Source organism: Salvelinus alpinus, chromosome 26 (genome assembly GCF_045679555.1).
Source record: "Salvelinus alpinus chromosome 26, SLU_Salpinus.1, whole genome shotgun sequence".
In the NCBI taxonomy this organism is placed as follows: Eukaryota; Metazoa; Chordata; class Actinopteri; order Salmoniformes; family Salmonidae; genus Salvelinus; species Salvelinus alpinus.
Window position 1 is genome coordinate 11083570 of NC_092111.1, and position 27857 is coordinate 11111426.

A 27857-nucleotide genomic window follows, 5' to 3' on the forward strand; every position below is an offset into this window, starting at 1 on the left:
TCAGTTAAGAACAAATTCTTATTTTCAATGACGGCCTAGGAACAGTGGGTTAACTGCCTTGTTCAGGGGCAGAACAACAGATTTTTACCTTGTCAGCTCATCGATTCGATCTTGCAACCTTCCGGGTTACAAGTCCAACGCTCTAACCACTAGGCTACCTGCCACCCATTCAACTATGCTGTTGAATGCTGAACACGTAGGTGTTTATTTTGTCCAGGTGGGAAAGGGCAGTGTGGTGTGCAATAGAGATTGCATCATCTGTGGATCTGTTGGGGTGGTATGATGGTATTGATGTGAGCCATGAACAGCCTTTCAAAGCATTACATGGCTACAGATGTGAGTGCTATGGGGCGATAGTCATTTAGACAGATTACCTTGGAGTTCATGGGCACAGGGACTATGGTGGTCTGTTAACCTGTTTAAAGGTCTTACTCACATTGGCTATGGAGCGCATGATCACACAGTCGCCCGGAACAGCTGGTGCTTTCATGCATGGTTCAGTGTTGCTAGCCTCGAAGCGAACATAGAAGGTATTTAGCTTGTCTGGTAGGCTTGCATCACTGCTGGGTTTCCCTTTATAGTCCGTGATAGTTTGCAAGCCCTACTACATTCGACGACCGTCAGAGCTGGTGTAATAGGATTCGATCTTGGTCCTGTATTGAGGCTTTGCCTGTTTGATGGTTCATCGGAGTGGGATTTCTTATAAGTGTCCAAATTAGTGTGCCGCTCCTTGACAGCTCCAGCTCTAGCCTTTAGCTCAGTGTGGATGTTGCATGTAATCCATGGATTCTGGTTGGGATATGTACGTACAGTCACTGTGGTTACCACGTCGTCGATGCACTTATTAATATAGCTGGTGACTGATGTGGTAAACTCCTCAATGCCATCGAACATGTTCCAGTCTGTGCTAGCGAAACAGTCCAGTAGCGTAGCGTCATCGGACCACTTCCGTATTGAGCACGTCACTGGTACTTCCTATTTGAGTTTTTGCTTGTAAGAAGGAATCAGGCGGATAGAGTTATGGTCAGATTTGCCAAATGGAGGGCGAGGGAGAGCGTGTATGCATCTCTGTGTGTGGAGTAAAGGTGATCTAGAGGTTTTTTTTTGCTTCTAGTTGCACAGGTGACATGCTGGTAGAAATGAGGTAAAACTGATTTCTGTTTTCCTGCATTAAAGTCACCGGCCAGTAGGAGCGCCACCTCTGGGTGGCATTTTGATAATTGTATAGCGCCGTCTCCTTCGAGTGTCGGGGATTTGGGCCTGGTCCGGGAAAATCAATATGTCTTTTGCCTCCGACTCATTGAAATAGAAGACCTCGTCCAAATCGAGGTTAGTGATAGCTGTTCTGTGATAGCTGATAGCTGTTCTGATGTCCAGAAGTTATTTTTCGGTCATAGGAAACAATGGCAGAAACATTATGTACAAACAAAGTTAAGATCAGTGCCAAAAAAATACACAAAATAGTCAGGAGCCTGTAAAACATCTGCTATTCCCTTCAGCACCATCGTGTGTGTGTGTGTGTCTGTATATTCATTGAAGTGACCACTAATGACTGTCACCCCCAGGTACGCCGGAGTCTCGGCTCCGGTCCCCACCCACTACTACGTAGTGATCACCAACTGTCAGGATGTCAACAAGACGGCCGAGGCGTGTGACGGCCCCCTCAATGTCTTCTCCTTCCTCTTACCCCACCGCTCAGATAATGATGAGAGCTGCAAGGTAATTCTCTCACCACATGGGGGCACTATGTCTATGACTAGCTCTCTGCTTGAAGAAGCCTACATAATAAATTGTCATTCACCGCAGATCAAGGATCAGGTTATCCTACTGCTAGCCCTTACTGTAACCATTAGATAGATGAAATAGTATCTGACCCTGTATGAGTGGTTATGTGTAACTTGGAACTGGCTCTTCCCCATTCTTCCCCATGGCTGTGACTCTCTATATTCAACCACAGTTGCTTTAACCTCAGGATTCTATAGAAATAGAATCCAACCTCAGAGTGCGTATTTACTTCACAGAACAATACCACATAATTAAAAAGTTATTTACTTAGAAATTACATGGCAACGGTTGGTATTTATGTGAACTAACTCAACTGACGTTATTCCCTTGACAAACTCTTGGCACCACATGATACTTTCATGCTGATGAGTTCTTAAGAATCTTAGGGAAAGTACTAGCATGACATCCTAGAATCATTTCAAGGGAACACTTAAAGGGTGTAGGGGAAGTACTTTGTTGTTTCCAGTGCACAGTCCTTGAGTCAACTCTGCATCTAACAACCTTTACTACAGTTTCTTATGTTCAGACTTCCATTCATGGGACATCCCTTGCCCTACTGAATTATTGGAGTGACATTTAGAATGAATACAGATGACTATCTCTGTAGGCTACCTGTCACTCTTCTCACTAACCGTTTGCCACACAAACTCATAAAGGGTCTGATTCAGGGCCGAGATATCCACACAACTCTGACCTTCACGTTAATGACTTAAACAATGTGCAGATTACACATTAAGTTTGGAACTCAATTTCTTTGAAGTTTGATTAGGATGTATTAAGCTTTGCATTGTCAGCAGAAGGTGGCATTTATTGCAGCCTTCTGTGTCAGTTCAAATTTCACAATACAGTGCCTTCGAGTAGTATTAAGACCGCTTGAATTTTTCCTCATGTTATGTTACAGCCTTATTCTAAAATAGATTTTTTTTAAATGTCCTCAGCAATGTACACACGATACCCCATAATGACAAAGCGAAAACAGGTTTTTAGAAATGTAATAAACAGAAATACCTTATTTACATAAGTATTCAGACCCTTTGCTATGAGACTCGAAATTGAGCTCAGGTGCATTCATCCTTGAGATGTTTCTGATTGGAGTCCACCTGTGGTAAATTGATTGGACATCATTTGGAAAGGCACACACCTGTCTATATAAGGTCACACAGTTGACAGTGCATGTCAGAGCAAAAACCGAGCCATGAGGTTGAAGGAATTGTCCGTAGAGCTCCGAGACAGGATTGTGTCGAGGCACATATTTGGGGAAGGGTACCAAAACATTTCTGCTGCATTGAAGGTCCCCAAGAACATAGTGGCCTCAATCATTCTTAAATGGAAGAAGTTTGGAACCACCAAGACTCTTCCTAGAGCTGGCTGAGCAATCAGGGGAGAAGGGCATTGGTCAGGGAGGTGACCAAGAACCCGATTGTCACTCTGACTGAGCTCTAGAGTTCCTCTGTGGAGATGGGAGAACCTTCCAGAAGGACAATCATCTCTGCAGCACTCAACCAATTAGGCCTTCATGGTAGAATGGCCAGATGGAAGCCACTCCTCAGTAAAAGGCCCATGACAGCCCACCTGGAGTTTGCCAAAAGGCACCTAAAGACTCTCAGACCATGGGAAACAAGATTCTCTGGTCTGATGAAAGCAAGATTGAACTCTTTGGCCTGAATGCCAAGCGTCACGTCTTGCGGAAACCTGGCACCATCCCTACGGTGAAGCATGGTGGTGGCAGCATCATGCTGTTGGGATGTTTTTCAGCGGCAGGGATTGAGAGACTACTTGGGATCGAGTAAAAGATGAACGGAGCAAAGTACAGAGAGATCCTTGATGAAAACCTGCTCCAGAGTGCTCAGGACCTCAGACTGGGGTGAAGGTTCACTTTCCAACAGGACAACGGCCCTAAGCTCACAGCCAAGACAACGCAGGAGTGGCTTTGGGTAATGTCACTGAATGTCCTTTAGTGGCCCAACCAGTGCTCGGACTTGAACCCGATTGAACATCTCTGGAGAGACCTGAAAATAGCTGTGCAGCAACGTTCCCCATCCAACCTGACAGAGCTTGAGAGGATCTGCAGAGAAGAATGGGAGAAACTCCCCAAATACAGGTGTGCCAAGCTTGTAGCGTTATACTCGAGAAGACTCAAGGCTGTAATCTCTGCTAAAGGTCCTTCAACAAAGTACTCAGTAAAGGGTCTGAATACTTATGTAAATGTGATATTTCAGTTTTTTTTTAATACATTTTCAAACATTTCTAAAAACCTGTTTTCGCCTTGTCATTATGGGGTAATGTGTGTAGATTGACGAGGGAAATTATTTAAAATCAATTTTAGAATAAGGCTGTAACGTAAAAAAAATTGGAAAAAGTCAAGGGGTCTGAATACTTTCCAAAAGCACTATTTTATGAATTCCCTGCCGGCGACAGTTTTTTGGTTGCATAGTATAGTTATTTAGCAGACACTCTTATCCAGAGCAACTTACAAGAACAATTTGGGTTATGTGCCTTGGTCTTTCATTAGTGCTACTGTTTATGAGCATGATCACTTATCTGTTTGTGACCTTTACTAAACGTACTGTAATTGGTCATCTGAGGCTACATGACTATCACCATTTATCCCATGGTATCAGTTTATGACCGTGACCTCTTGTCTATCTGTGTTGAACTATGACCTTGTCTTGTGACGGTCATATAGTGAATTTTCTATGAATGCAGCTATGCTTGTTTTGGTAACATCATTGTAATTTCCGCTCTTTCGAAATTGATTACCATGTAGTGTAGTCTTTTGAAATGCTTTCTATAAATAATACAAAGAGATTTAATGAGCCAGGTGATGATCATAATAATTTCAGAATTACATGTGATTTATATGTAACATACAGTACCAGTCAAAAGTTGCTCCTACTCATTCCAGGGGTTTTCTTTATTTTTACTATTTTCTACTTTGTAGAATAATAGTGAAGACATCAAAACTATGAAATAAGACATATGGAATCGTGTACTAACCAAAAAAGGGTTAAACAAATCAAAAATATTTTTTTCTATTTGAGATTTTTCAAAGTAGCCACCCTTTACCTTGACAGCTTTGCACACCCTTGGCATTCTCTCAACCAGCTTCATGAGGTAGTCAGCTGGAATGCATTTAAATTAAAAGGTGTGCCTTGTTAAAAGTTAATTTGTGGAATTTCTTTCCTTTCCTTAATGCGTTCGAGCCAATCATTTGTGTTGTGACAAGGTAGGGGTGGTATACAGAAGATAGCCCTATTTGGTAAAACTATGGCATACTATGGCAAGAACAGCTCAAAAAAGCAAAGAGAAACGACAGTCCATCATTACTTTAAGACATGAAGGTCAGTCAATCTGGAAAATGTCAAGAACTTTGGAAGTTTCTTCAAGTGCAGTTGCAAAAACCATCAAGTGCTATGATGAAACTGGCTCTCATGAGGACCGCCACAGGAATGGAAGACCCAGAGTTACCTCCGCTGCAGAGGATATGTTCATTAGAGTTACCACCCTCAGAAATTGCAGCCCAAATAAATGCTTCACAGAGTTCAAGTAACAGACACATCTCAACATCAACTGTTCAGAGGAGACTATGTGAATCAGGCCATGGTCAAATTGCTGCAAGAAACCACTACTAAAGGATACCAATAAGAAGAAGATACTTGTTTGGGCCATGAAACATGAGCAATGGACATTAGACCGGTGGAAATCTGTCCAAATGTGAGATTTTTGGTTCCAACCGCCGTGTCTCTGGGAGACGCAGAATAGGTGAACGGATGATCTCCGCATGTGTGGTTCCCACCGTGAAGCATGGAGGAGGAGGTGTAATGTTGTGGGAGTGTTTTGCTGGTGACACTGTCAGTGATTTATTTAGAATTCAAGGCACACTTAACCAGCATGGATACCACAGCATTCTGCAGCGATACACCATTCCATCTGTTTTGCGCTTAGTGGGACTATCATTTGTTTTTCAACAGGACAAGGACCCAACACACCTTCATGCTGTGTAAGGGCTATTTGACCAATAAGGAGAGTGATGGAGTCCTGCATCAGAGGACCTGGCTTACACAATCACTCGACCTCAACCCAATTGAGATAGTTTGGGATGAGTTGGACCGCAGAGAGAAGGAAAAGCAGCCAACAAGTGCTCAGCATATGTGGGAACTCCTTCAAGACTGTTGGAAAAGCATTCCAGATGAAGCGAGAGTGTGCAAAGCTGTCATCAAGACAAAGGGTGGCTACTTTGAAGAATCTCAAATATAAAATATATTTTGATTTGTTTAACACTTTTTTGGTTACTACACGATTCCATATCTTATTTCATAGTTTTGATGTCTTCACTATTCTACAATGTAGAAAATAGTCCAAATAAATAGAAACCCTTGAATGAGTACTGTAGGTGTGTCCAAAGTTGACTGGTACTGTACGTACATAACAATTTCATCTTGACTTGTGGTGGTCCTGCAGAGCTCAGACGACGAGTCGCAGTGGGTGGAGGAGCTGCTGAAGTTGCACACAGCGCGGGTCAGAGATGTGGAGATCCTCACAGGGCTGGACATGTACCGCTCCACCACCCTGAACTACACCCAGACCCTCTCCCTCAAGACCTTCCTGCACACCTTTGAGAGTGACACCTAAAACAGACACACACAGACTCACTCTTACTGTATCTCTGTATTGTTTTCACTCTCTTCTCAATCTTGTTACTGTGTTTCACTTCCCCTCTCTGTCCTACTGGGCACAGACGCCAATTCAACGTCTACTCCACATTGGTGCAACGTAATTTCATTGAAATGATGTGGAAACAATGTTGATTCAACCAGCGTGTGCCCAGTGGGGTCTCTCTCTCTCCCCAGTACATCTCTGATCTTTAGGTGTATATTTGTATACAATTTGTCATATTTATTAGGTAGAAGATAATAATGCTACCACTTATAGTCACACTAATTCAGAGAGCTCTTGTGTAGAAGTGGAATTAGACTTTTGTTGTGTGTGGTTTGAGAGAAAGTGTTGTGTCGTGAATGGAGTGTTTGTTTGGGGAAGTGGAGTAATGGGTTGGATTAGGTAATGGGCCCTTTTGGTTGCAGGAAGATGATGTCACATCTCTTAATGCCGCACAGTGATGATGTACTATAGCCTGAAGTATCTGTGTAATTCGTGTGAAGACTTTATTGCCACCTCCTACACCTACATAAGGTTTACATAAGGATGACAGAGCAAATGTTATAAACAGTCGAGGCATCAACGACAACTTGCTGTAGTACTTTATTGGTGACACAAAGCGTTGTTCAGGTTAGCTAACAGGCTAGTGCATTGGTGTTATGGGTGTTATAAGTGCTAAGTCAGTTGTTATAAGATCTTAGAACTGTGTTATAACAACTTTAACAACCGGTATATGATGTTTATGACAGTGTTACGTAGGCCTTATGACAGTGGAGTCAAGTGCAATGATTGGCTGTTTGGCATTGAGCGTACCGTACTACATCTATTACTGATGACGGCCCTGCTTGCAGCACACTTAACTCAGCCAGTCATAGAGATTCATCACAATTAACAATCATTTTCATGTCACTTAATACAAGCTCCATTGACGGCCTCAAATGGTTGATATGTATGTTGATGGTATCTGGATATGTTTTTCCCTTCTAAATTGTGTATTATTAACATGTGGCAAGGTTCTGATCAGAATAAATTCTTATATTGCAGGTGACCATTCAATTAGAATGTATGTTTATGTATAGAGAAATTTGAGAGCACCATCTTGTCAATCATTTAATCATTTAACCTTGGCTGTAGTATAAGAGTAAGCTAAGTAACCAAAACGCTAAGTTTAAAAGGTGTGTTTTCTTATGCTATACAGTGGGGAGAACAAGTATTTGATACACTGACAATTTTGCAGGTTTTCCTACTTACAAAGCATGTAGAGGTCTGTAATTTTTATCATAGGTACACTTCAACTGTGAGAGAAGGAATCTAAAACAAAAATCCAGAAAATCACATTGTATGATTTTTAATTAATTAATTTGCATTTTATTGCATGACATAAGTATTTGATACATCAGAAAAGCAGAACTGAATATTTGGTACAGAAACCTTAGTTTGCAATTACAGAGATCATACGTTTCCTGTAGTTCTTGACCAGGTTTGCACACACTGCAGCAGGGATTTTGGCCCACTCCTCCATACAGACCTTCTCCAGATCCTTCAGGTTTCGGGGCTGTCGCTGGGCAATACGGACTTTCGGCTCCCTCCAAAGATTTTCTATTGGGTTCAGGTCTGGAGACTGGCTAGGCCACTCCAGGACCTTGAGATGCTTCTTACGGAGCCACTCCTTAGTTGCCCTGGCTGTGTGTTTCGGGTCGTTGTCATGCTGGAAGACCCAGCCACGACCCATCTTCAATGCTCTTACTGAGGGAAGGAGGTTGTTGGTCAAGATCTCGAGATACATGGCCCCATCCATCCTCCCTTCAATACGGTGCAGTCGTCCTGTCCCCTTTGCAGAAAAGCATCCCCAAAGAATGATGTTTCCACCTCCATGCTTCACGGTTGGGATGGTGTTCTTGGGGTTGTACACATCCTTCTATTCCTCCAAACACGGCGAGTGGAGTTTAGAGCAAAAAGCTCTATTTTTGTCTCATCAGACCACATGACCTTCTCCCATTCCTCCTCTGGATCATCCAGATGGTCATTGGCAAACTTCAGACGGGCCTGGACATGCGCTGGCTTGAGCAGGGGGACCTTGCGTGCGCTGCAGGATTTTAATCCATGACGGCGTAGTGTGTTACTAATGGTTTTCTTTGAGACTGTGGTCCCAGCTCTCTTCAGGTCATTGACCAGGTCCTACCGTGTAGTTCTGGGCTGATCCCTCACATTCCTCATGATCATTGATGCCCCACGAGGTGAGATCTTGCATGGAGCCCCAGACCGAGGGTGATTGACCGTCATCTTGAACTTCTTCCATTTTCTAATAATTGTGCCAACAGTTGTTGCCTTCTCACCAAGCTGCTTGGCTATTGTCCTGTAGCCCATCCCAGCCTTGTACAGGTCTACAATTTATCCCTGATGTCCTTACACAGCTCTCTGGTCTTGGCCATTGTGGAGAGGTTGGAGTCTGTTTGATTGAGTGTGTGGACAGGTGTCTTTTATACAGGTAACGAGTTCAAACAGGTGCAGTTAATACAGGTAATGAGTGGAGAACAGGAGGGCTTCTTAAAGAAAAACTAACAGGTCTGTGAGAGCCGGAATTCTTACTGGTTGGTAGGTGATCAAATACTTATGTCATGCAATAAAATGCAAATTAATTATTTAAAAATCATACAATGTGATTTTCTGGATTTTTGTTTTAGATTCCGTCTCTCACAGTTGAAGTGTACCTATGATAAAAATGACAGACCTCTACATGCTTTGTAAGTAGGAAAACCTGCAAAATCGGCAGTGTATCAAATACTTGTTCTCCCCACTGTACTTGTCTGTTTATCCATGAGGAATAATTGTGGAAGCTACGCACTAGAATCTGGGTGGTTGTTATTTCAGATTTAGATGACAGTGGCTCTGCAAAGTGTTTTTCCAGATAATTTACAAAGCTTAATTCCCTCCTTCAGTGGAATCATTGCTGGATTAGGCTACTGTTTAGATTATGCTTTGAAGGAAAAAAACGTTGATTCAGTCTTTACACTGATCTTACATACAGAGACTCAAAGGTTTTCTTAAAGTTCCAAAGTCAGTGGTTATGAACGATTTATTGACTTTTACATTAATTTTTTTATTTTTTTGTAATTTAGCAGACATTCTTATCCAGAGCAACATACAGTTAGTGCATTCATCTTAAAATAGCTAGGTGGGACAAGCACATATCACAGGCATAGTAGTACACTTTTCCTCAATAAAGTAGTTATCAGCAAAGTCAGTGCTAGGAAAGGGAGGGGGGGGGGGGGGGGAGTCAAATGCAAGTGTTGGTTCAGGATTTTGTTTTTTGGGGGGGGTCTAGGTGAGGAGGGGGATTATTTAAGATACTCTTTAAAGAGGTAGGGTTTCAGATGCATTCAGAAGATGGTGTCATGATCGTTATAATGATTGGACCAATGCGCAGCGTGCGTAGAATTCCACATGTTTAATAAAGAATAAACTCACCAAACAAAACAGAAGAAAAAACTAAGCATGACGTTCTGGGCTGCTCACAGGCAGCTACACAAAAACATAGTCAAGATCCCACAAAGCACAATGGGGAAATGGCTGCCTAAATATGAACCCCAATCAGAGACAACAATAAACAGCTGCCTCTGATTGGTAACCATACCAGGCCAACATAGATCATTATTCACCTAGATAACCCACCCAAGTCACTGTCACGCCCCAAACAACATAGAGAATAAGCAGCTCTCCATGGTCAGGGCGTGACAGATGGGCAAGGACTCTGCTGTCCTAGCTTCAGGGGGAAGCTGGTTCCACCACTGGGGTGCCAGGACAGAGAAGAGCTTGGACTTGGCTGAGCGGGAGCTATACTCCTGTAGGTGAGGGAGGGCCAAGAGACCTGATGTGGCAGAACGGTGCTCGGGTTGGGGTGTTGGGTTTGAGCATGGCCTGAAGGTAGGGAGGGGCAGTTCCTCCAGAGCAACATACAGTGGGGCAAAAAAGTATTTAGTCAGCCAACAATTGTGCAAGTTCTCCCACTTAAAAAGATGAGAGAGGCCTGTAATTTTCATCATAGGTACACTTCAACTATGACAGACAAACTGAGGGGAAAAAATCACATTGTATGATTTTTAATGAATTTATTTGCAAATTATGGTGGAAAATAAGTATTTGGTCACCTACAAACAAGCAAGATTTCTGGCTCTCACAGACCTGTAACTTCTTCTTTAAGAGGCTCCTCTGTCCTCCACTCGTTACCTGTATTAATGGCACCTGTTTGAACTTGTTATCAGTATAAAAGACACCTGTGCACAACCTCAAACAGTCACACTCCAAACTCCACTATGGCCAAGACCAAAGAGCTGTCAAAGGACACCAGAAACAAAATTGTAGACCTGCACCAGGCTGGGAAGACTGAATCTGCAATAGGTAAGCAGCTTGGTTTGAAGAAATCAACTGTGGGAGCAATTATTAGGAAATGGAAGACATACAAGACCACTGATAATCTCCCTCGATCTGGGGCTCCACGCAAGATCTCACCCCGTGGGGTCAAAAAGATCACAAGAACGGTGAGCAAAAATCCCAGAACCACACGGGGGGACCTAGTGAATGACCTGCAGAGAGCTGGGTCCAAAGTAACAAAGCCTACCATCAGTAACACACTACGCCGCCAGGGACTCAAATCCTGCAGTGCCAGACGTGTCCCCCTGCTTAAGCCAGCACATGTCCAGGCCCGTCTGAAGTTTGCTAGAGAGCATTTGGATGATCCAGAAGAAGATTGGGAGAATGTCATATGGTCAGATGAAACCAAAATAGAAATTTTTGGTAAAAACTCAACTCGTCGTGTTTGGAGGACAAAGAATGCTGAGTTGCATCCAAAGAACACCATACCTACTGTGAAGCATGGGGGTGGAAACATCATGCTTTGGGGCTGTTTTTCTGCAAAGGGACCAGGACGACTGATCCGTGTAAAGGAAAGAATGAATGGGGCCCATGTATCGTGAGATTTTGAGTGAAAACCTCCTTCCATCAGCAAGGGCATTGAAGATGAAACGTGGCTGGGTCTTTCAGCATGACAATGATCCCAAACACACCGCCCGGGCAACAAAGGAGTGGCTTCGTAAGAAGCATTTCAAGGTCCTGGAGTGGCCTAGCCAGTCTCCATATCTCAACCCCATAGAAAATCTTTGGAGGGAGTTGAAAGTCCGTGTTGCCCAGCAACAGCCCCAAAACATCACTGCTCTAGAGGAGATCTGCATGGAGGAATGGGCCAAAATACCAGCAACAGTGTCACGATCTATCACAAGGATGACGCTGGAGAGACGAAGCAGGTACGGGGAGTAACATTTAATAAATAACGGACATGGAACGAGACATAAACAGCTTAGCAAACAGAAAAACAATCAATGCAGAACAGAGCTGGGGAACTGACACATATAGGGGAGGAAATGAACAGGTGATAAGAGAGTCCAGGTGAGTCCAATAACGCTGATGCGCGTGACAAGGAAAGGCAGGTGTACGTGATGGATGGCAGGAGTGAGTGATGCAAGGCATTCTGGCACCCTCAAGCGCCAGGGGGAGGGAAAGAGCGGGAGCAGACGTGACAAACAGTGTGTGAAAACCTTGTGAAGACTTACAGAAAACGTTTGACCTCTGTCATTGCCAACAAAGGGTATATAACAAAGTATTGAGATAAACTTTTGTTATTGACCAAATACTTATTTTCCACCATCATTTGCAAATAAATTCATTAAAAGTCCTACAATGTGATTTTCTGGATTTTTCTTTCTCATTTTGTCTGTCATAGTTGAAGTGTACCTATGATGAACATTACTGGCCTCTCTCATCTTTTTAAGTGGGAGAACTTGCACAATTGGTGACTGACTAAATACTTTTTTGCCCCACTGTACATAACACTGTCATTTTTGTATCCATAGCTCTGTATATGAATTTGAGAGTGGTTACAGTACATTTCTCCAGCCCCATCCCTCAGCTTTTTACTGAAACAGGGGCGGGGGAAATGCTTTATTATTGTTTCAACTGCTGATTGCTGATTTAAATGATCTATATTTATTTATTTCAACAATTGCACCATCAACAATTGGTCACCAATTCCTAATACGACCAGGGCAATACTTCCCCTATAAATTAATAAAGTCTCCTACTCTCAGAAAATATTGATTTTAAGATTAAGATCACTTTATTGGTCAATTGCACACTGGGTCCAACCGAAATATGACTTTCACTTTCAACCCAACCACTCTGAAAGACACATTTATACACAGGCTTTTGGAGAGGTGCGGGGAGCTATTGTGGGGGGTTAAGTGTTTTGCTCAAGGGCACAACAGCAGGCAATGGCATCTAGGATTTGATACCAGCAACCCTCTGGCTGCTAGCTCACTTCCCAACAGATTTTCTTGTCGGACCCCGGATTTGAACTCACAACCCTCCGGTTGCTGGCTCGCCTCTCTAACCTTTTAGCCCTCTGCAATCAGATCTGAACATTGTAAAATCAGAGTTGCAAAATGTCTTCCCTGTAAATCATTAGCTTTTCCTGTGAAGCTTAATATCAGGTGAGTTCTGGACAGGTTCCCAAAGCTTTCAATTGGTCTCCTGCATTTTACAGTTGCAGAAACATGAGGTTCCCTCTTCTGGCAATAAGTTACTTTCCCACACTCAGTTCCAGAGTTCATTGTTGTGGTGAAGTAGCACCTCGTGTTGACTGTGTTTAGAATTGGACAGCTCTCAAGTATGGGGATAAGCAAGGAGTTGCAGGGAAAGAAGACTATTGTCGTAAGTGCATCCAACATCCAGCTTCTTTTGAATGTTTCACTAATGGAAATGGTGTATAATGAGATATGGGTAATACTAAACTTAAAGCCTGCAGGTAATATTTATCATGATGCAGTCATAATGTATTGTGAGACTTTTGTCTCATCATCATTTCATCGCAATCCTATGTAAATACCAGCCAGTTGAAATGTTGATACATAGACATAAGATATTATAATCGTTATTATAAAACCTTACAAAGGCTCATAAATGCTTAATGTAAGTTATAAAACATACCAGCAGGTTTTAAGTAGTTTAAATGTTATCGAGATAGGAAATGCATAAGATTGATTGGATTTATGGGAAAGGGTGTAATTGTACTTTATAATGCATACAAATAAACTACTCTTAGAATAATACTTATACTACTCATGAAATGCACTACAAAAAAATGCTCATGACAATCAAAAGGATACTCGTAAGGCATATGAAGGGTCATTGTTTGGAAAGGTTTTTCAGTGGGACTGGTAGCTTTACCATCACAGATGTGTGCTTATTGTGTATGGCCCACTCCACATGCCCAGTGTATTTGTGTCCTTTGCACATTTTTTACCATATTTTCTCCACAGTGACTCAGCAACCCTACATTTTGTTTCGTAACACTTTACAATAAGGTTCCATTTGTAAAGGGGTAATAAATGGGTTAGAACGGTTATTTAATCATTTGTAAATGCCTTATAAACCATTAATAAACAGTTATATTACATTGGCCAAAATAGTGTAATAACTGGTCAGTGTTTGCCAAATAGTAAGCCAATATTTACCTCCTGTTATTAACCATTTATAAATGCACTTACAAATGTTTATAAGATTAACCTCTATGTAATCTTGCAACCTCATTTTCAATGGTTGCACAGTTACACTATAGTCATTTTCTAACGTTTGGGTGTGATGCATTGTTGCTCTGTCCCAGGAACAGAAGAGGTTGGTTTTTCTGACGTGTCTTGACAGACCTTTGAAACCCTGATACCCTGGTCATTTACATCCAGGACATTATTCAATCATCATTACCCCTTAACAGATTACCCGATTCAACACACATCACTTCTCTGTGATAGTCTAAGTATGGTGAACGCTCTGGTGTGAAACGGTAACCGTAATACCTTTGGTTGGTGAAACATTGGAGGAGGTATCCTCTCACAGCGTTGATTGTTTTGGTCTTCACACCCACCATTCATTGACTGAACATATTTAACAAAGTGTTGAATCTTCTCTCATGTATGTAGTGATGAGTACCCAATACTGTCTATAAGTATGTCTAACTTCTGACTGAACTCTCAAATCATCTATAAATGATTTACCCACATGTATAACTGCTAAAAGTATACCTTATTTTAAAGGTGACAGACCTATAAACATTTATAACTGAGTTATCAACATGTATAACTGCTAAAAGTATCATGTTTCTTAAACAACAGGCCTGTAAACATTTATAACTAAGTTATCAAAAAATACTTTTAAAGTTGCAATATTGCTCCACCATTTCCTGGTTGCTAAAATTCAAATAGTTAGACACATTTCAGTTTATGTAACAAAACAAGCAGTCATTGTGTAGAGAATCATTGTACCATCTAAACCGCTATGAAATATATTTTCCATAACCAAATATATTGTATTTTCAGCTGTTTGAAGCTGGTGTACAAAACTGAAAGTAAAAGACATGAAACATAAGAACAGGAAGCATTGAAATAGCACACATAAAAACAGATCTATCACTTCTTAGACTTGCTTTCAATGAGAATGACAGATCTATAAACTTTAAAGAAAGTGGAAACATACTGACCATTTATTCACGAGTTAGGCCTACCAGTATTTATAACTTAAAAACATTAAATTGCTTAAAAGAAAGTAGAAAACTTCTGGCCATTTATTCATGTTGTTACAAACATTTCTAACAGTATATACAGTAATCTCCTCAAACCTGCAATACATAGTAAGAAAAAAAAAATAATTGAATAGAAGGATACATTGGGAAAACAATTTTAATTGCAGTGACTCAAATCTGTAGCCTATCATTGGAATAGTGAGTAGCCTATCTAATTCAGATAAACAGGGGTGTCTTTTTCTCCCCTTTTTAACATTACAAATCAGAAGAGAAATTGACAGATTAATTATTTAAAATACCACATAGGGTCTCATTCTGTCTTCATCCGTTTCTTTCTTGTTAAGCATTTTCCCATCCTGAAGTCGCAGACCTTATGGGAATGTTTGGGAGATAAGAGGAATTTATGACAATTTAGCATAGATAATAGCTACATTACTCTACTATAGCGGTTCCTAAACTAAGGGTCACAACCCCATGTGGGGTTCCCTGATATGAAAATGGGGTCGCGAGCATGAAACGGCACAGGGGATGTTCAGTGTGCTGCGTGGCTATATTGAAGAAAAACAGATTCCATTGGGTTTTAGGGCCTTCCTCTGAGGTCCTGGATGGCAGGAAGCTTGGCCCCAGTGATGTACTGGGCCATACGCACTACCCCCTGTAGTGCCTTGCAGTCGGAGGCCGAGCAGTTGCCATACCAGGCAGTCATGCAACCAGTCAGGAAGGTCTCGATGGTGCAGCTGTAGAACTTTTTGAGGATCTGAGGACCCATGCCAAATCTTTTCAGTCTCCTGAGGGGGAATAGGTGTTGTCGTGCCCTCTTCACGATTGTCTTGATATGTTTGGACCATGATAGTTTGTTGGTGATGTGGACACAAAGGAACTTGAAGCTCTCTACCTGCTCCACTACAGCCCTGACGATGAGAATGGGGTGTGCTCGTCCCTCCTTTTCTTGAAGTCCACAATCATCTCCTTTGTCTTGATCTTGTTGAGGGAGAGGTTGTTGTCCTGGCACCACACTGCCAGGTCTCTGAGCTCCTCCCTATAGGCTGTCTCATCGTTGTCGGTGATCAGGCCTACCTCCGTTGTGTCGTCGGCAAACTTAATGATGGTGTTGGAGTCGTGCTTGGATATCATCATCATGATTCTCACCATTTAGCCTTAGCTAGTTATGTTAACCACTGCAAGCTAAAACTAATAATAGCCAGTGTTTAACATGTAACTCTGTGTTGTTGTATGTGTCGAACTGCTTTGCTTTACCTTGGCCAGGTCGCAGTTGCAAATGAGAAACCAATGATTACCAATGATTATTTCATGTAATCTCTTCTGTCTGGACTTTGCACACTTCTCATAGCCACGTCCATCATGATTCTTCATTACGCACTGTCACATAATGTCAGTGCCAACACAACATTCTGGACACGTTCCAGGTCATCTTTATTTCAAGCACGTTTCACAGATGGCCAGATCTCACAAAGTAGGGGACATTTTTCAGAAACCAGCGAACCACACCAGTAATATGGCTTGAGATCTTCAGATGAGGTCTCTTCAGATGAGTCCTTAAATATATGTACCAATGCATCATCAGGGTTTCAAACGTGGGGGAAAGACACATCATGGGAGTTGACCGTTGGTCTGAAAACCAACCTCTTCTGTTCCTGGGACAGGGCAACAATGCATCACACCCAAAAGTGAGAAAATGACTATAGTTAACTGTGCAACCATTGAAAATAAGGTTGCATGATGATACATAAGGGTTCAATAGTATACGCATTTGGAAGAGCATTTATAAATGGTTAATAGCTGGAGGTAAATAGTGGCTCACTTTTTGGCAAGCACTATTTTGACTAATTTGTTATAACCCATTTATTAATGGTTAATAATGCATTTAAAAATGATTAAATAAGTGTTAGTATCGTAATTACAAACCCTTTATAAACCCTTTACAAATGGAACATTGTAAAGTGTTACCGTCTTGGTATACCACAGTAAATGGGATGCCCTTTTTTCAAAAACATTTTGTATTAGAAAATAGTACAACTAGTGTCTTTGTGGTTGATACTTGTACTTATACTGTGTGTGTATGTTTGTGTGTGTGTGTGTGTGTGTGTGTGCGTGTGTGTGTGTACGCGCTTACACGCATGTATGTGTCTGTGTGTGTCTGTATGTGTAGATAGGTGCTTTGGCGATCTCCATGGTCACCATAATCCTAGGGCTCGGACTGGGGCTTGGTTTACAACTAGAGGACTGTCGAAACAAAGGTACACTATTTCTTATTGGAGCATATTCTGTAAAAAAATCACATACACAACCACAATATGTATAATTACAATTATATGTGATATTTGATATCACCACTTCAACAATAAAACAAAGACTACCTTGGTGTGCCAAATCAAATTGGCTCGTGGGCCGGATTTGGCCCCCTGATCAGTTGGTGCCCCCTGTTCTACTGTATAAGCTGCACCTGTGAAATACACTGGAAGTGCTCAATGTACCTTCATGTGTTCCAGTGGTTCCCACTACCTCCTGCAAGAACAGATGCTACGAGCCCTTCGACGATGAGACACCAGGCTGTCGCTGTGATACTCAGTGTGTCATCAACAATAACTGTTGCTATGACTTTCAGGACACCTGTTTCCAACCAAGTGAGCCATGTTTACTGTAAATTACATCAGTGGTTCCCAAACTGTGGGGCGCGCCACCTAGCGGGGGCGGGGGGGGGCAGTAATAGTAGAATGCACAAGGTGCAATTTCGAAATTGCATAGTGCATTCTCAGTTCCTCTTGCCATGTTAGTCATTGCATACCTTAGAAAGCTATTTATAACTTGTCAGAAATTTGGGGCGCGGGATTACCCAATGCTGGAACAGGGACCCGGAGTGAAAAAGTTTGGGAACCCCTGCCCTATATCACCCACTGAATGTCCTCACAAATTGAACTCATACATTGGCATACTGATATGAATACCTTTGAAAAGTATGGTGTTATCAGTGGAGGCTCCTCAGAGGAGGAAGGGGAGGACAATCCTCCTCAGTGAATTTCATAAAAATTTAATATATTTAGTTTAGATAAAACTAAACTAAATATATTCACGTCACCAAATAATTGTTTTGCAATGAAAAACACAGTTTTGCAATGAAAGTCTGCAGTAGCCTCATGTGCTTGTTTTAGTGTTGGTCAGGACGTGAGCTGGGTGGGCATTCTATGTTGTGTGTCTAGTTTGTCTGTTTCTGTGTTCAGCCTAATATGGTTCTCAATCAGAGGCAGCTGTCAATCGTTGTCCCTGATTGAGAATCATATATAGGTGGCTTGTTTTGTGTTGGGGATTGTGGGTGGTTGTCTTCTGTCTTTGTGTTCTGCACCAGATAGGACTGTCTCGGTTTTCACATTTGTTATTTTGTATTTTGTATAGTGTTCACGTTATTGTCTATTCTTTATTAAATCATGTTGCACACTAGCCGCGCTGCATTTTGGTCCTCTCCTTCATCCCAGGAAGAAAGCCATTACACCTCAACAGCACTCTGTAGGGTAGCACCATGATTTAGCCGGAGGACAGTTAGCTTCCGTTCTCCTCTGGATATATTGACTTCAATACAAATCCTAGGAGGCTTATGGTTCTCACCCCCTTCTATAGACTTACACAGTAATTATGACAACTTCCGGAGGACATCCTCCAACCTATCAGAGTTCTAGTAGCATGAACTGACATGTTGTCCACCCAATCAAAGGATTAGAGAATGAATTAGAGAATGAGTTTTTTTCACCTGGTCACATACAGCTGATGTGTTGTGCATTGAAGTCCACAAACGACGGGACAAGGTGAGAGGAGGAGAGTGAATAGATGCGAGAAGGAGTACAATGTGGCTGCTATGAAAGTGAACTGTGTTTAGCGGGTTGTATTCATTCCGCCAATTCTGTTGAAAAACGTTTCTTAAACGGAAGCAAACAGAACAAAACAGGGATGAACATATCTGAACTCTCGTTTGCAACTGTTGGACTAATAATTACACCCTCTTTACCAGCTAGATGCAGGCAAGAGTGTGCAAGGCCTCACATGTTTCTCCTGACCTGTGTGCACCTACGTTGTAAGCTTTCATTCATAGGCTAGGTTTTTAGCAACCTCATGATATTATAGTGAAAATTTGAGTATTATGTAGTAGCCTAAACCTATCGATGTTACATTGAGCTGGGTGAATAGAATATGAATGACAGTCATTCAATACGCTGTAATAGAAATAAGGTCATGCTCATGAAAAAAAAAACTTCCTCCCTCATCATAAACGGCACCGACCGCCACTGGGTGTTGTCATGTTGTAGAATTTTTTATGATAGCATATTATGACCAATAGGGTTCAAGTCTACCACTTTATTAAACTAAGAAAAGACTGAACTTTGATGACAGAATTGTTACCTTGTTCACATGTCAGCTTATTATGGTTTAGCTAGCTTCACCACTTCTAATGGTTTAATCCAACAGCTCAACAATGGGAGTGCACCAAACTGCGCTGTGGAGAAACGAGGTTGGCGGAGAGCAGGTGCCACTGCTCTGACGACTGCCTGGGTGCTGGTGACTGTTGTACCAACTTCAAACATGTCTGTCAAGGTGAGAAGAACTTTATGAAATGTACACGTCAATGTACACATTACCATGTATCCATGTATCCTCAATAGCTCAAATGTTTGCATTGAGACAGATTTGGAAGAACACTTGATTTGAAATGATGAAATTATTTTTTTCCTTCAATTTTCTCACTTGTACTTGTTTTCCCATAAATGAAGGAGAGACAGAATGGGTGGCAGATGACTGTGTGGATTTGACGAGCCCTAAATGTCCAGCGAAGTATGGTTTAGCGCATTAAGGAATGCACAAAATTGTTTTTCTGAAAAAAACAAGAATGCCAAGATGATTAGAAAAGGCTTCAATATCTACCTGAATTACTAAACTAAATGTAAAATGTAAAATTCTACATATTTTCTAAATGTTTCTAAAATCTATATTTTTACCCTTAGCTTTAAACTGCAGCCGCTGCTCCTCATCTCACTGGACGGCTTGAGAGCAGAGTATCAACAAACATGGAGTTCCCTCATCCCCGTCCTGGACAAACTGAGTGAGTCCCATCATCCCTTTGTCAGATGGGATCAGTTTGTGCCATCATCCCTATTCAACTGCCTTAACCATACCAATGGGCTTGCACATAAGGGCTCATCTTTGTCCTTATCCCTCTAACAGGAACCTGTGGCACCTCTGCACCTTACATGCAGCCTGTGTTCCCCAGCATTACCTTCCCTAATCACTACACCATTGCCACGGTTAGCCTCATATCCTCACACACAAACCCATTGTTATGCACAATGACAGGCATTTTTAAAGACCCACAGAATTGTATATCAGCCAAAAAGGGGATATCAAATATACAGTTGAAGTCGGAAGTTTACATACACTTAGGTTGGAGTCATTAAAACTTGTTTATCAACCACTCCACACATTTCTTGTGAACAAACTATAGTTTTGGCAAGTCGGTTAGGACATCTACTTTGTGCATGCCACAAATCATTTTTCCAACAATTGTTTACAGACAGATTATTTCACTTATAATTCACAGTATCACAATTCCGGTGGGTCAGAAGTTTACATACACTAAGTTGACTGTGCCTTTAAACAGCTTGGAAAATTCCAGAAAATTATGTCATGACTTTAGAAGCTTCTGATAGGCTAATTAACATCATTTGAGTCAATTGGAGGTGTACCTATGGATGTATTTCAAGGCCTACCTTCAAACGCAGTGCCTCTTTGCTTGACATTAGGGGAAAATCAAAAGAAATCAGCCAAGACCTCAGAAGTCTGGTTCATACTTGGGAGCAATTTCCAAACGCCTGAAGGTACCACGTTCATCTGTACAAACAATAGTACGCAAGTATAAACACCATGGGACCACGCAGCTGTCATACCGCTCAGGAAGGAGACGCGTTCTGTCTCCTAAAGATGAATGTACTTTGGTGCGAAAAGTGCAAATCAATCCCAGTGTCACGCCCTGGCCTTAGTATTCTTTGTTTTCTGTAATATTTTGGTTAGGTCAGGGTGTGACAGGGGGGATGTTTGTGTCTATTTGTCTCGTCTTGGGTGGTTGTATTGTATAGGGGGTTTTGTAGAGGTTATGGGGTTGTGTTCAGTGTAGGTGTCTAGGTAAGTCTATGGTTGCCTGAATGGTTCTCAGAGACAGCTGTCTTTCATTGTCTCTGATTGGGAGCCATATTTAAGGCAGCCATAGGCATTAGGCTATTGTGGGTAATTGTCTATGTGTAGTGTTTAGTGTCAGCACTATTTTGTTTGAATAGCTTCACGGTCGTCTGTTTGTTGTTTTGTTCGTTTGTTCGTCTTCATAATAAAAGAAGATGTCTTTCTATCACGCTGCGCCTTGGTCCACTCTTCTTCAAAGTTACGACGATCGTGACACCCAGAACAACAGCAAAGGACCTTATGAAGATGCTGGAGAAAACAGGTACAAAAGTATCTATATCCACAGTAAAACGAGTCCTATATCGACATAACCTGAAAGGCCACTCAGCAAAGAAGATGCCACTACTCCAAAACCGCCATAAAAAATGCCAGACTACGGTTTGCAACTGTAGATGCTGACAAAGATGGATCTTTTTGGAGAAATATCCTCTGGTCTGATGAAACAAAAATAGAACTGTTTGGCCATAATGACCATCGTTATATTTGGAGGAAAAAGGGGGATGCTTGCAAGCCGAAGAACACCATCCCAACCGTGAAGGACGTGTGTGGCAGCATCATGTTGTGGGGGTGCTTTGCTGCAGGAGGGACTGGTGCACTTCACAAAATAGATGGCATCATGAGGTAGGAAAATGATGTGGCTATATTGAAGCAACATCTCAAGACATCAGTCAGGAAGTTAAAGCTTGGTCGCAAATGGGTCTTCTAAATGGTCAATGACTCCAAGCATACTTCCAAAGTTGTGGCAAAATGGCTTAAAGACAAGAAAGTCAAGGTATTGGAGTGGCCATCACAAAGCCCTGACCTCAATGCTATAGAAAATTTGTGGGCAGAACTGAAAAAGCGTGTGCGAGCAAGGAGGTCTACAAACCTGACTCAGTTACACCAGCTCTGTCAGGAGGAATGGGCCAAAATTCACCCAACTTATTGTGGGAAGCTTATGGAAGGCTACCCAAACGTTTGACCCAAGTTAAATAATTTAAAGGCAATGCTACCAAATACTAATTGAGTGTATGTAAACTTTTGCCCCACTGGGAATGTGATGAAAGAAATAAAAGCTGAAATAAATCGTTCTCTCTACTATTATTCTGACATTTCACATTCTTTAAATAAAGTGGTGATCCTAACTGACCTAAGACAGGGAATTTTTACTAGGATTAAATGTCAGGAATTGTGAAACTGATCTGTATCAATTTGGCTAAGGTGTATGTAAACTTCTGACTTCAACTGTATAAGAAATAAAAAATATGCAGCAGTTTGTGTCATTACCAAAACTGTGTCATTAATTTTGTATTCTTCACAAAATGTCCACTGTGTCATCTTTAGGGCATGTACTCCGAGTCCCACGGGCTGGTTGACAACAAGATGTATGACCCTGTGTTCGACGCTTCCTTCAGTCTGTCAAACGATGAGAAGTCCAACCCCAGATGGTACCTTGGTCAGCCGGTGAGTCCACCCTCCTGCTTCCTGCTTTGCCATTCACATTGAGACCTTTAGAGAGCTAAATAAGCAAGATAAGAATACTTTTATTTGGTTTCCCACAGTCAGATACGGGGCCTACTGCCATCTTTTGACCATAGCGTTGAAAGTCAGCCTGACGTCAATATTTATTTTTCATTGTGTGTTGTGCATTTACGTGTGTTGCTGTAGTTCACAAAATAACACAACTCTCTGCTCAACAGAATACTTCGATCAGTACTGAGGAGTGATTCGAAAATATTCTCGCTCATAACCTTGTCATTGTAGATTTGGCACACTGCCAGTTACCAAGGACTGAGAGCAGGGACGTATTTCTGGCCTGGCTCAGATGTCAAAATCAATGGCAGTTTCCCAGACATCAACGAAGACTACAACGGGTAATATAATCAGGAATAAATTATCTTGTTTCTCATATATGAATAGACCGATAGCTTTATTGCCCTTGGATGATAAGAACTGTCATTTTCTATTGTCATGCCTTTAATTTCATTTCAGAAAAATACCTTTTGAGGAGAGGGTCTTCACACTCCTGAAGTGGCTACAGTTGCCAGATAATGAGAGGTAAATCCCCCATTTAAGTTAGAGGCATCCCAGCTACTAGCAAGCCTTTATCAGAGACATTCAAGCCTAAAGTGCATTGTGTATAATGTCGTGGTGTATAACAATTGTTGTCCCTGCAGGCCAGATTTCTTCACGTTGTACCTCGAGGAGCCGGACAAGTCGGGGCACAGCTTTGGTCCTGTCAGTGGAGGGGTAAGGTCAATAGGAAAACAACCAGGATGCATCTCATTAGTCTGAAGTTATTTCATATGCAATTAACTGAAATACCTTGAGAGGCGAAGGGCAAAAAACTGGTTTCTGTCCACCATATTGCTTTCTCCTGCCCTGTGTTCTCAGATCATTGAAATACCTCTGGTGCAACAACCTTACAACAACCTGCAGGTCAAAGCAGGTTCTGGATTGTTAAGCTTATACTGTATCTACCATTCGAGAGCTTGGGACAATAAAGCTATATCTGCATAAAAAAAAAATATATATGTTGTTATTGACATAGCCTTGTTCTGTTCAATGTTCTCTACCTATAAAGTACTCTAAATGCAACAATTCATGTTGTTAAGTTCAAAAGAATACAAGAAATTGTTGACACCATTCAAACCAATGAGAGTCCGGAACATTAAAGCTAATTATCTCAGAATAATATTTTTTTCTGATAGAACTTTATAGTCCAAAGCTCTCGCATTAATAAGATACACTTCAGACGCTCTGAAGTACTTTGATGAAATGGTCCATAAATCTTTATTAATAAAATAACCAAAATGACAAAATAACTAATATTAGAATTAACACTACTGCAGAGTTCCTGCACCTAAATAGAAACAGTACCAGCACACAAAATGAGTACTGGCACCTATTTCAGTCAAGCATTAAGGCTGCCACCTCAAAGGTGTTGTTCGATTCCTGTCGAGGACAAAACAGCAAAAGGTCATGATGTACTGCTTTGTTGTTACGTAATGTAATCCAAAAAGGCTCACTTCTTGTGTTTAGGTCAGGAATGTGTCGAAACTACCCTTTGTTTTTGTTCTCGTAACTGCTTTTAACATGCTTTTATAGCACCACTATCAACCCCTGACATAACATTTACACAACATATGGCAAGTGTCTTCACTGACATTTTCAACCTGTCCCTGACTGAGTCTGTAATACCAACATGCTTCAAGCAGACCACCATAGTCCCTGTGCCCAAGAGCACTAAGGTAACCTGCCAAAATACCTACCGACCCGTGGCACTCACATCTGTAGCCATGAAATGCTTTGAAAGACTGGTCATGGCTCACATCAACACCATTATCCCAGAAAAACTAGACCCACTCCAATTTGCATACTGCCCCAACAGATCAACAGATGATGCAATATAGATTGCATTCCACACTGCCCTTTCCCACCTGGACAAAAGGAACACCTATGTGGAAATGCTACTCATTGACTACAGCTCAGCGTTCAACACCATAGTGGTGCCCTCAAAGCTCTTCACTAAGGACCCTGGGACTATACACCTCCCTCTGCGACTGGATCCTGGACTTCCTGATGGGCCGTCCCCAAGTGGTAAGGGTAGGTAACAACACATCCACCACGCTGATCCTCAACACGGGGGTCCCTCAGGGGTGCATGCTCAGTCCCCTCCTGTACTCCCTGTTCACTCATGACTGCATGGCCAGGCATGACTCCAACACCATCATTAAGTTTGCTGACGACAACAGTGGTAGGCCTGATCACCGACAACGATGAGACAGCCTATAGGGAGGAGGTCAGAGACCTGGCCGTGTGGTGCCAGAATAACAGCCTCTCCCTCAACGTGATCAAGACAAAGGAGATTATTGTGGACTACAGGAAAAGGAGGACTGAGCACGCCCCCATTCTCATCGACGGGGCTGTAGTGGAGCAGATAGAGAGCTTCAAGTTCCTTTGTGTCCACATCACCAACAAACTATCATGGTCCGAACACACCAAGACAGTCAGTGAAGAGACAGTGAAGAGGGCATGACAAAGCCTATTCCCCCTCAGGAGACTAAAAAGATTTGGCATGGATCCTCAGATCCTCAAAAAGTTCTACATCTGCCCCATCGAGAGCATCCTGACTGGTTGCATCACCACCTGGTATGGCAACTGCTCAGCCTCCGACCGCAAGGCACTACAGAGGGTAGTGCGTATGGCCCAGTACATCATCGGGGCCAAGCTTCCTGCCTTCCAGGACCTCAATACCAGGCGGTGTCAGAGGAAGGCCCTAAAAACTGTCAAAGACTCCAGCCACCCAAGTCATAGACTGTTCTCTCTGCTACCACACGGAAACCGGTACCAGAGCGCCAAGTCTAGGTCCAAAAGGCTTCTTAACAGCTTCTACCCCCAATCAATAAGACTCCTGAACAGCTATTCAAATGGCTACCCAGACTATTTGCATTGCCCCCCTCTTTTACGCTGCTGCTACTCTCTGTTTATTATCTATGCATAGTCACTTTAACTCTATCTACATGTACATATTACCTCAATTACCTCGACTAACCTGTGCCCCCACACACTGACTCTATACCGGTTCTCCCTGTATATATCCTCGCTACTGTTATTTTACTCCTGCTCTTTAATTATTTTTTATTTTTATTTTTTACTAATCTGTTTTCTACTTAACACTTATTTTTCTTAAAACTGCATTGTTGGTTTTGGCCTCCCGAGTGGCACAGCGGTCTAAGGCACTGCATCTCAATCTAAGCCCCTGGTTCTAAGCCCCCCACTGGTTCGAATCCAGGTTGAATCACATCCGGCCGTGATTGGGAGTGCCATAGGGCGGCGCACAATTGGCCAAGTGTCGTCCGGGTTTGGCCGGGGTAGGCCTTCATTGTAAATAGGAATTTGTTTTTAACTGATTTGCCTAGTTAAATGAAGGTTAAATAAAATAAATTGGTTAAGGGCTTGTAAGTAAGCATTTCACTGTAAGGTACCTGTTGTTTTCAGTGCATGTGACAAAAAATATTTGATTTGATAGACAGAGCAACCCACTGAATGATTTTGATCCATGACCGCTGTATACATATCCATGACCACTGTATACAAAACACATGGCTTAGATTCAATGCTGACCGCCAAATGAAAGTGCTCACCAAAAGGTGAAAGTTCAATGTCTTGCTCACATGTGAACAAATGGTGCCATTGAAAATTAAGTTGGGCATACTTTTTCTCCATTGAAAAGGCCCCTTCAAATCAGTTGCCTTATAAATGCAAACATATTGTAAAATCATCATGATGCAAAGTTATGATCTAATGACATTTACATATTGTAGTAACCCCAAGAGAAAATTACATAGTTATTTTTTTTATAGAACTCAACATTTGTTTTCATATAATCATGCATAAATCACGTCAAAGTGTGTTTACTTTTTGTAAATAGACTGGTACTTAACAATAATCAAGGTTTGATTGGTCATTGAAGACTACAGTCACAGATATAACAGTCTCACAAGTTTCTCACTGTATTTCAGTTGATCGAGGCTCTCACGGGAGTGGACAAGGTCATTGGTCAACTGATGAACGGACTCAAACAGCTGAACCTGCATCAGTGTCTCAACATCATCATCGTAGCGGACCACGGTAGGAGGCTAATAAATCAAAGGAATCAAATGTATTCGCCCTTTACCTCCACAAATCTGACATCTGGACAGCAAATGGACCTCTTTCCCATAGACCTAGTATATCTAAAAATGTAACGTATTTAGAATAATATGGAATTAGTCTACAAACATGAAAAAATAGTGAGCATTGTTGTACTCGTGTTGTGGCTTAATAGTTCAAGGCTGTACAAATAAGTTTGTGTGGAAACTTCAACAAAAACTTTATTGGGCTACACCAATAGGTATGGAGGACACAAGTTGTGACAGGAAGGAAGTCCTCCAGGATCTACTCCAGGTGGAAAATGTTCGTGATCTATATGTCTACGAGGGACCATTTGGGAGAATTAGATCCAATGACAAAAACCAACCCTGTGAGTGTAAGACCAAACATGTAGAAAATGTACCCTTTCTTTGTATCGCAATAAAAATGACATATTCCTGTTGTTTCCTTTGACAGTGGACTCGGCCCAACTTGTAGCCAACATGACGGTGAGTAAGAAGCTACAATAAATCATTCACCTTGATTTAAACTAGCCGTGACTGCCATATTGACTGGAAATGCTCCAATTGAGGAATAATCAAATGTTTAGGCAAACTGAAGATGTTCATACAGTGGGGAGAACAAGTATTTGATACACTGACGATTTTGCAGGTTTTCCTACTTACAAAGCATGTAGAGGTCTGTAATTTTTATCATAGGTACACTTCAACTGTGAGAGAAGGAATCTAAAACAAAAATCCAGAAAATCACTTTGTATGATTTTTAAGTAATTAATTTGCATTTTATTGCATGACATAAGTATTTGATACATCAGAAAAGCAGAACTGAATATTTGGTACAGAAACCTTAGTTTGCAATTACAGAGATCATACGTTTCCTGTAGTTCTTGACCAGGTTTGCACACACTGCAGCAGGGATT

The 27857-nt window shown here is 41.7% G+C and overlaps 2 protein-coding genes across 5 annotated transcripts in view; both read left to right on the forward strand.

Moving 5' to 3' along the window:
- Positions 1 to 7489, forward strand: part of LOC139554689 (autotaxin-like) — a 30937-nt gene extending 23448 nt beyond the window's left edge. For all 4 annotated transcript variants that reach the window (XM_071367721.1, XM_071367722.1, XM_071367720.1 and 1 more), the window contains exons 24-25: positions 1566 to 1719; positions 6247 to 7489. In XM_071367721.1, the coding sequence (XP_071223822.1) occupies positions 1566 to 1719; positions 6247 to 6417 (325 nt within the window). In that variant the 3' untranslated portion in view covers positions 6418 to 7489. The remainder of the gene's footprint in view (positions 1 to 1565; positions 1720 to 6246) is intronic.
- A 3940-nt stretch (positions 7490 to 11429) lies between these two features.
- Positions 11430 to 27857, forward strand: part of LOC139554691 (venom phosphodiesterase 1) — a 35027-nt gene continuing 18599 nt past the window's right edge. Inside the window, exons 1-14 of the mRNA XM_071367727.1 lie at positions 11430 to 13203; positions 17238 to 17325; positions 17578 to 17712; positions 19544 to 19669; positions 19846 to 19906; positions 20077 to 20174; positions 20297 to 20376; positions 22628 to 22747; positions 23048 to 23157; positions 23276 to 23341; positions 23461 to 23533; positions 26809 to 26917; positions 27180 to 27308; positions 27395 to 27426. Coding sequence (XP_071223828.1) covers positions 13162 to 13203; positions 17238 to 17325; positions 17578 to 17712; positions 19544 to 19669; positions 19846 to 19906; positions 20077 to 20174; positions 20297 to 20376; positions 22628 to 22747; positions 23048 to 23157; positions 23276 to 23341; positions 23461 to 23533; positions 26809 to 26917; positions 27180 to 27308; positions 27395 to 27426 — 1269 coding nt within the window. The 5' untranslated portion in view covers positions 11430 to 13161. The remainder of the gene's footprint in view (positions 13204 to 17237; positions 17326 to 17577; positions 17713 to 19543; positions 19670 to 19845; positions 19907 to 20076; positions 20175 to 20296; positions 20377 to 22627; positions 22748 to 23047; positions 23158 to 23275; positions 23342 to 23460; positions 23534 to 26808; positions 26918 to 27179; positions 27309 to 27394; positions 27427 to 27857) is intronic.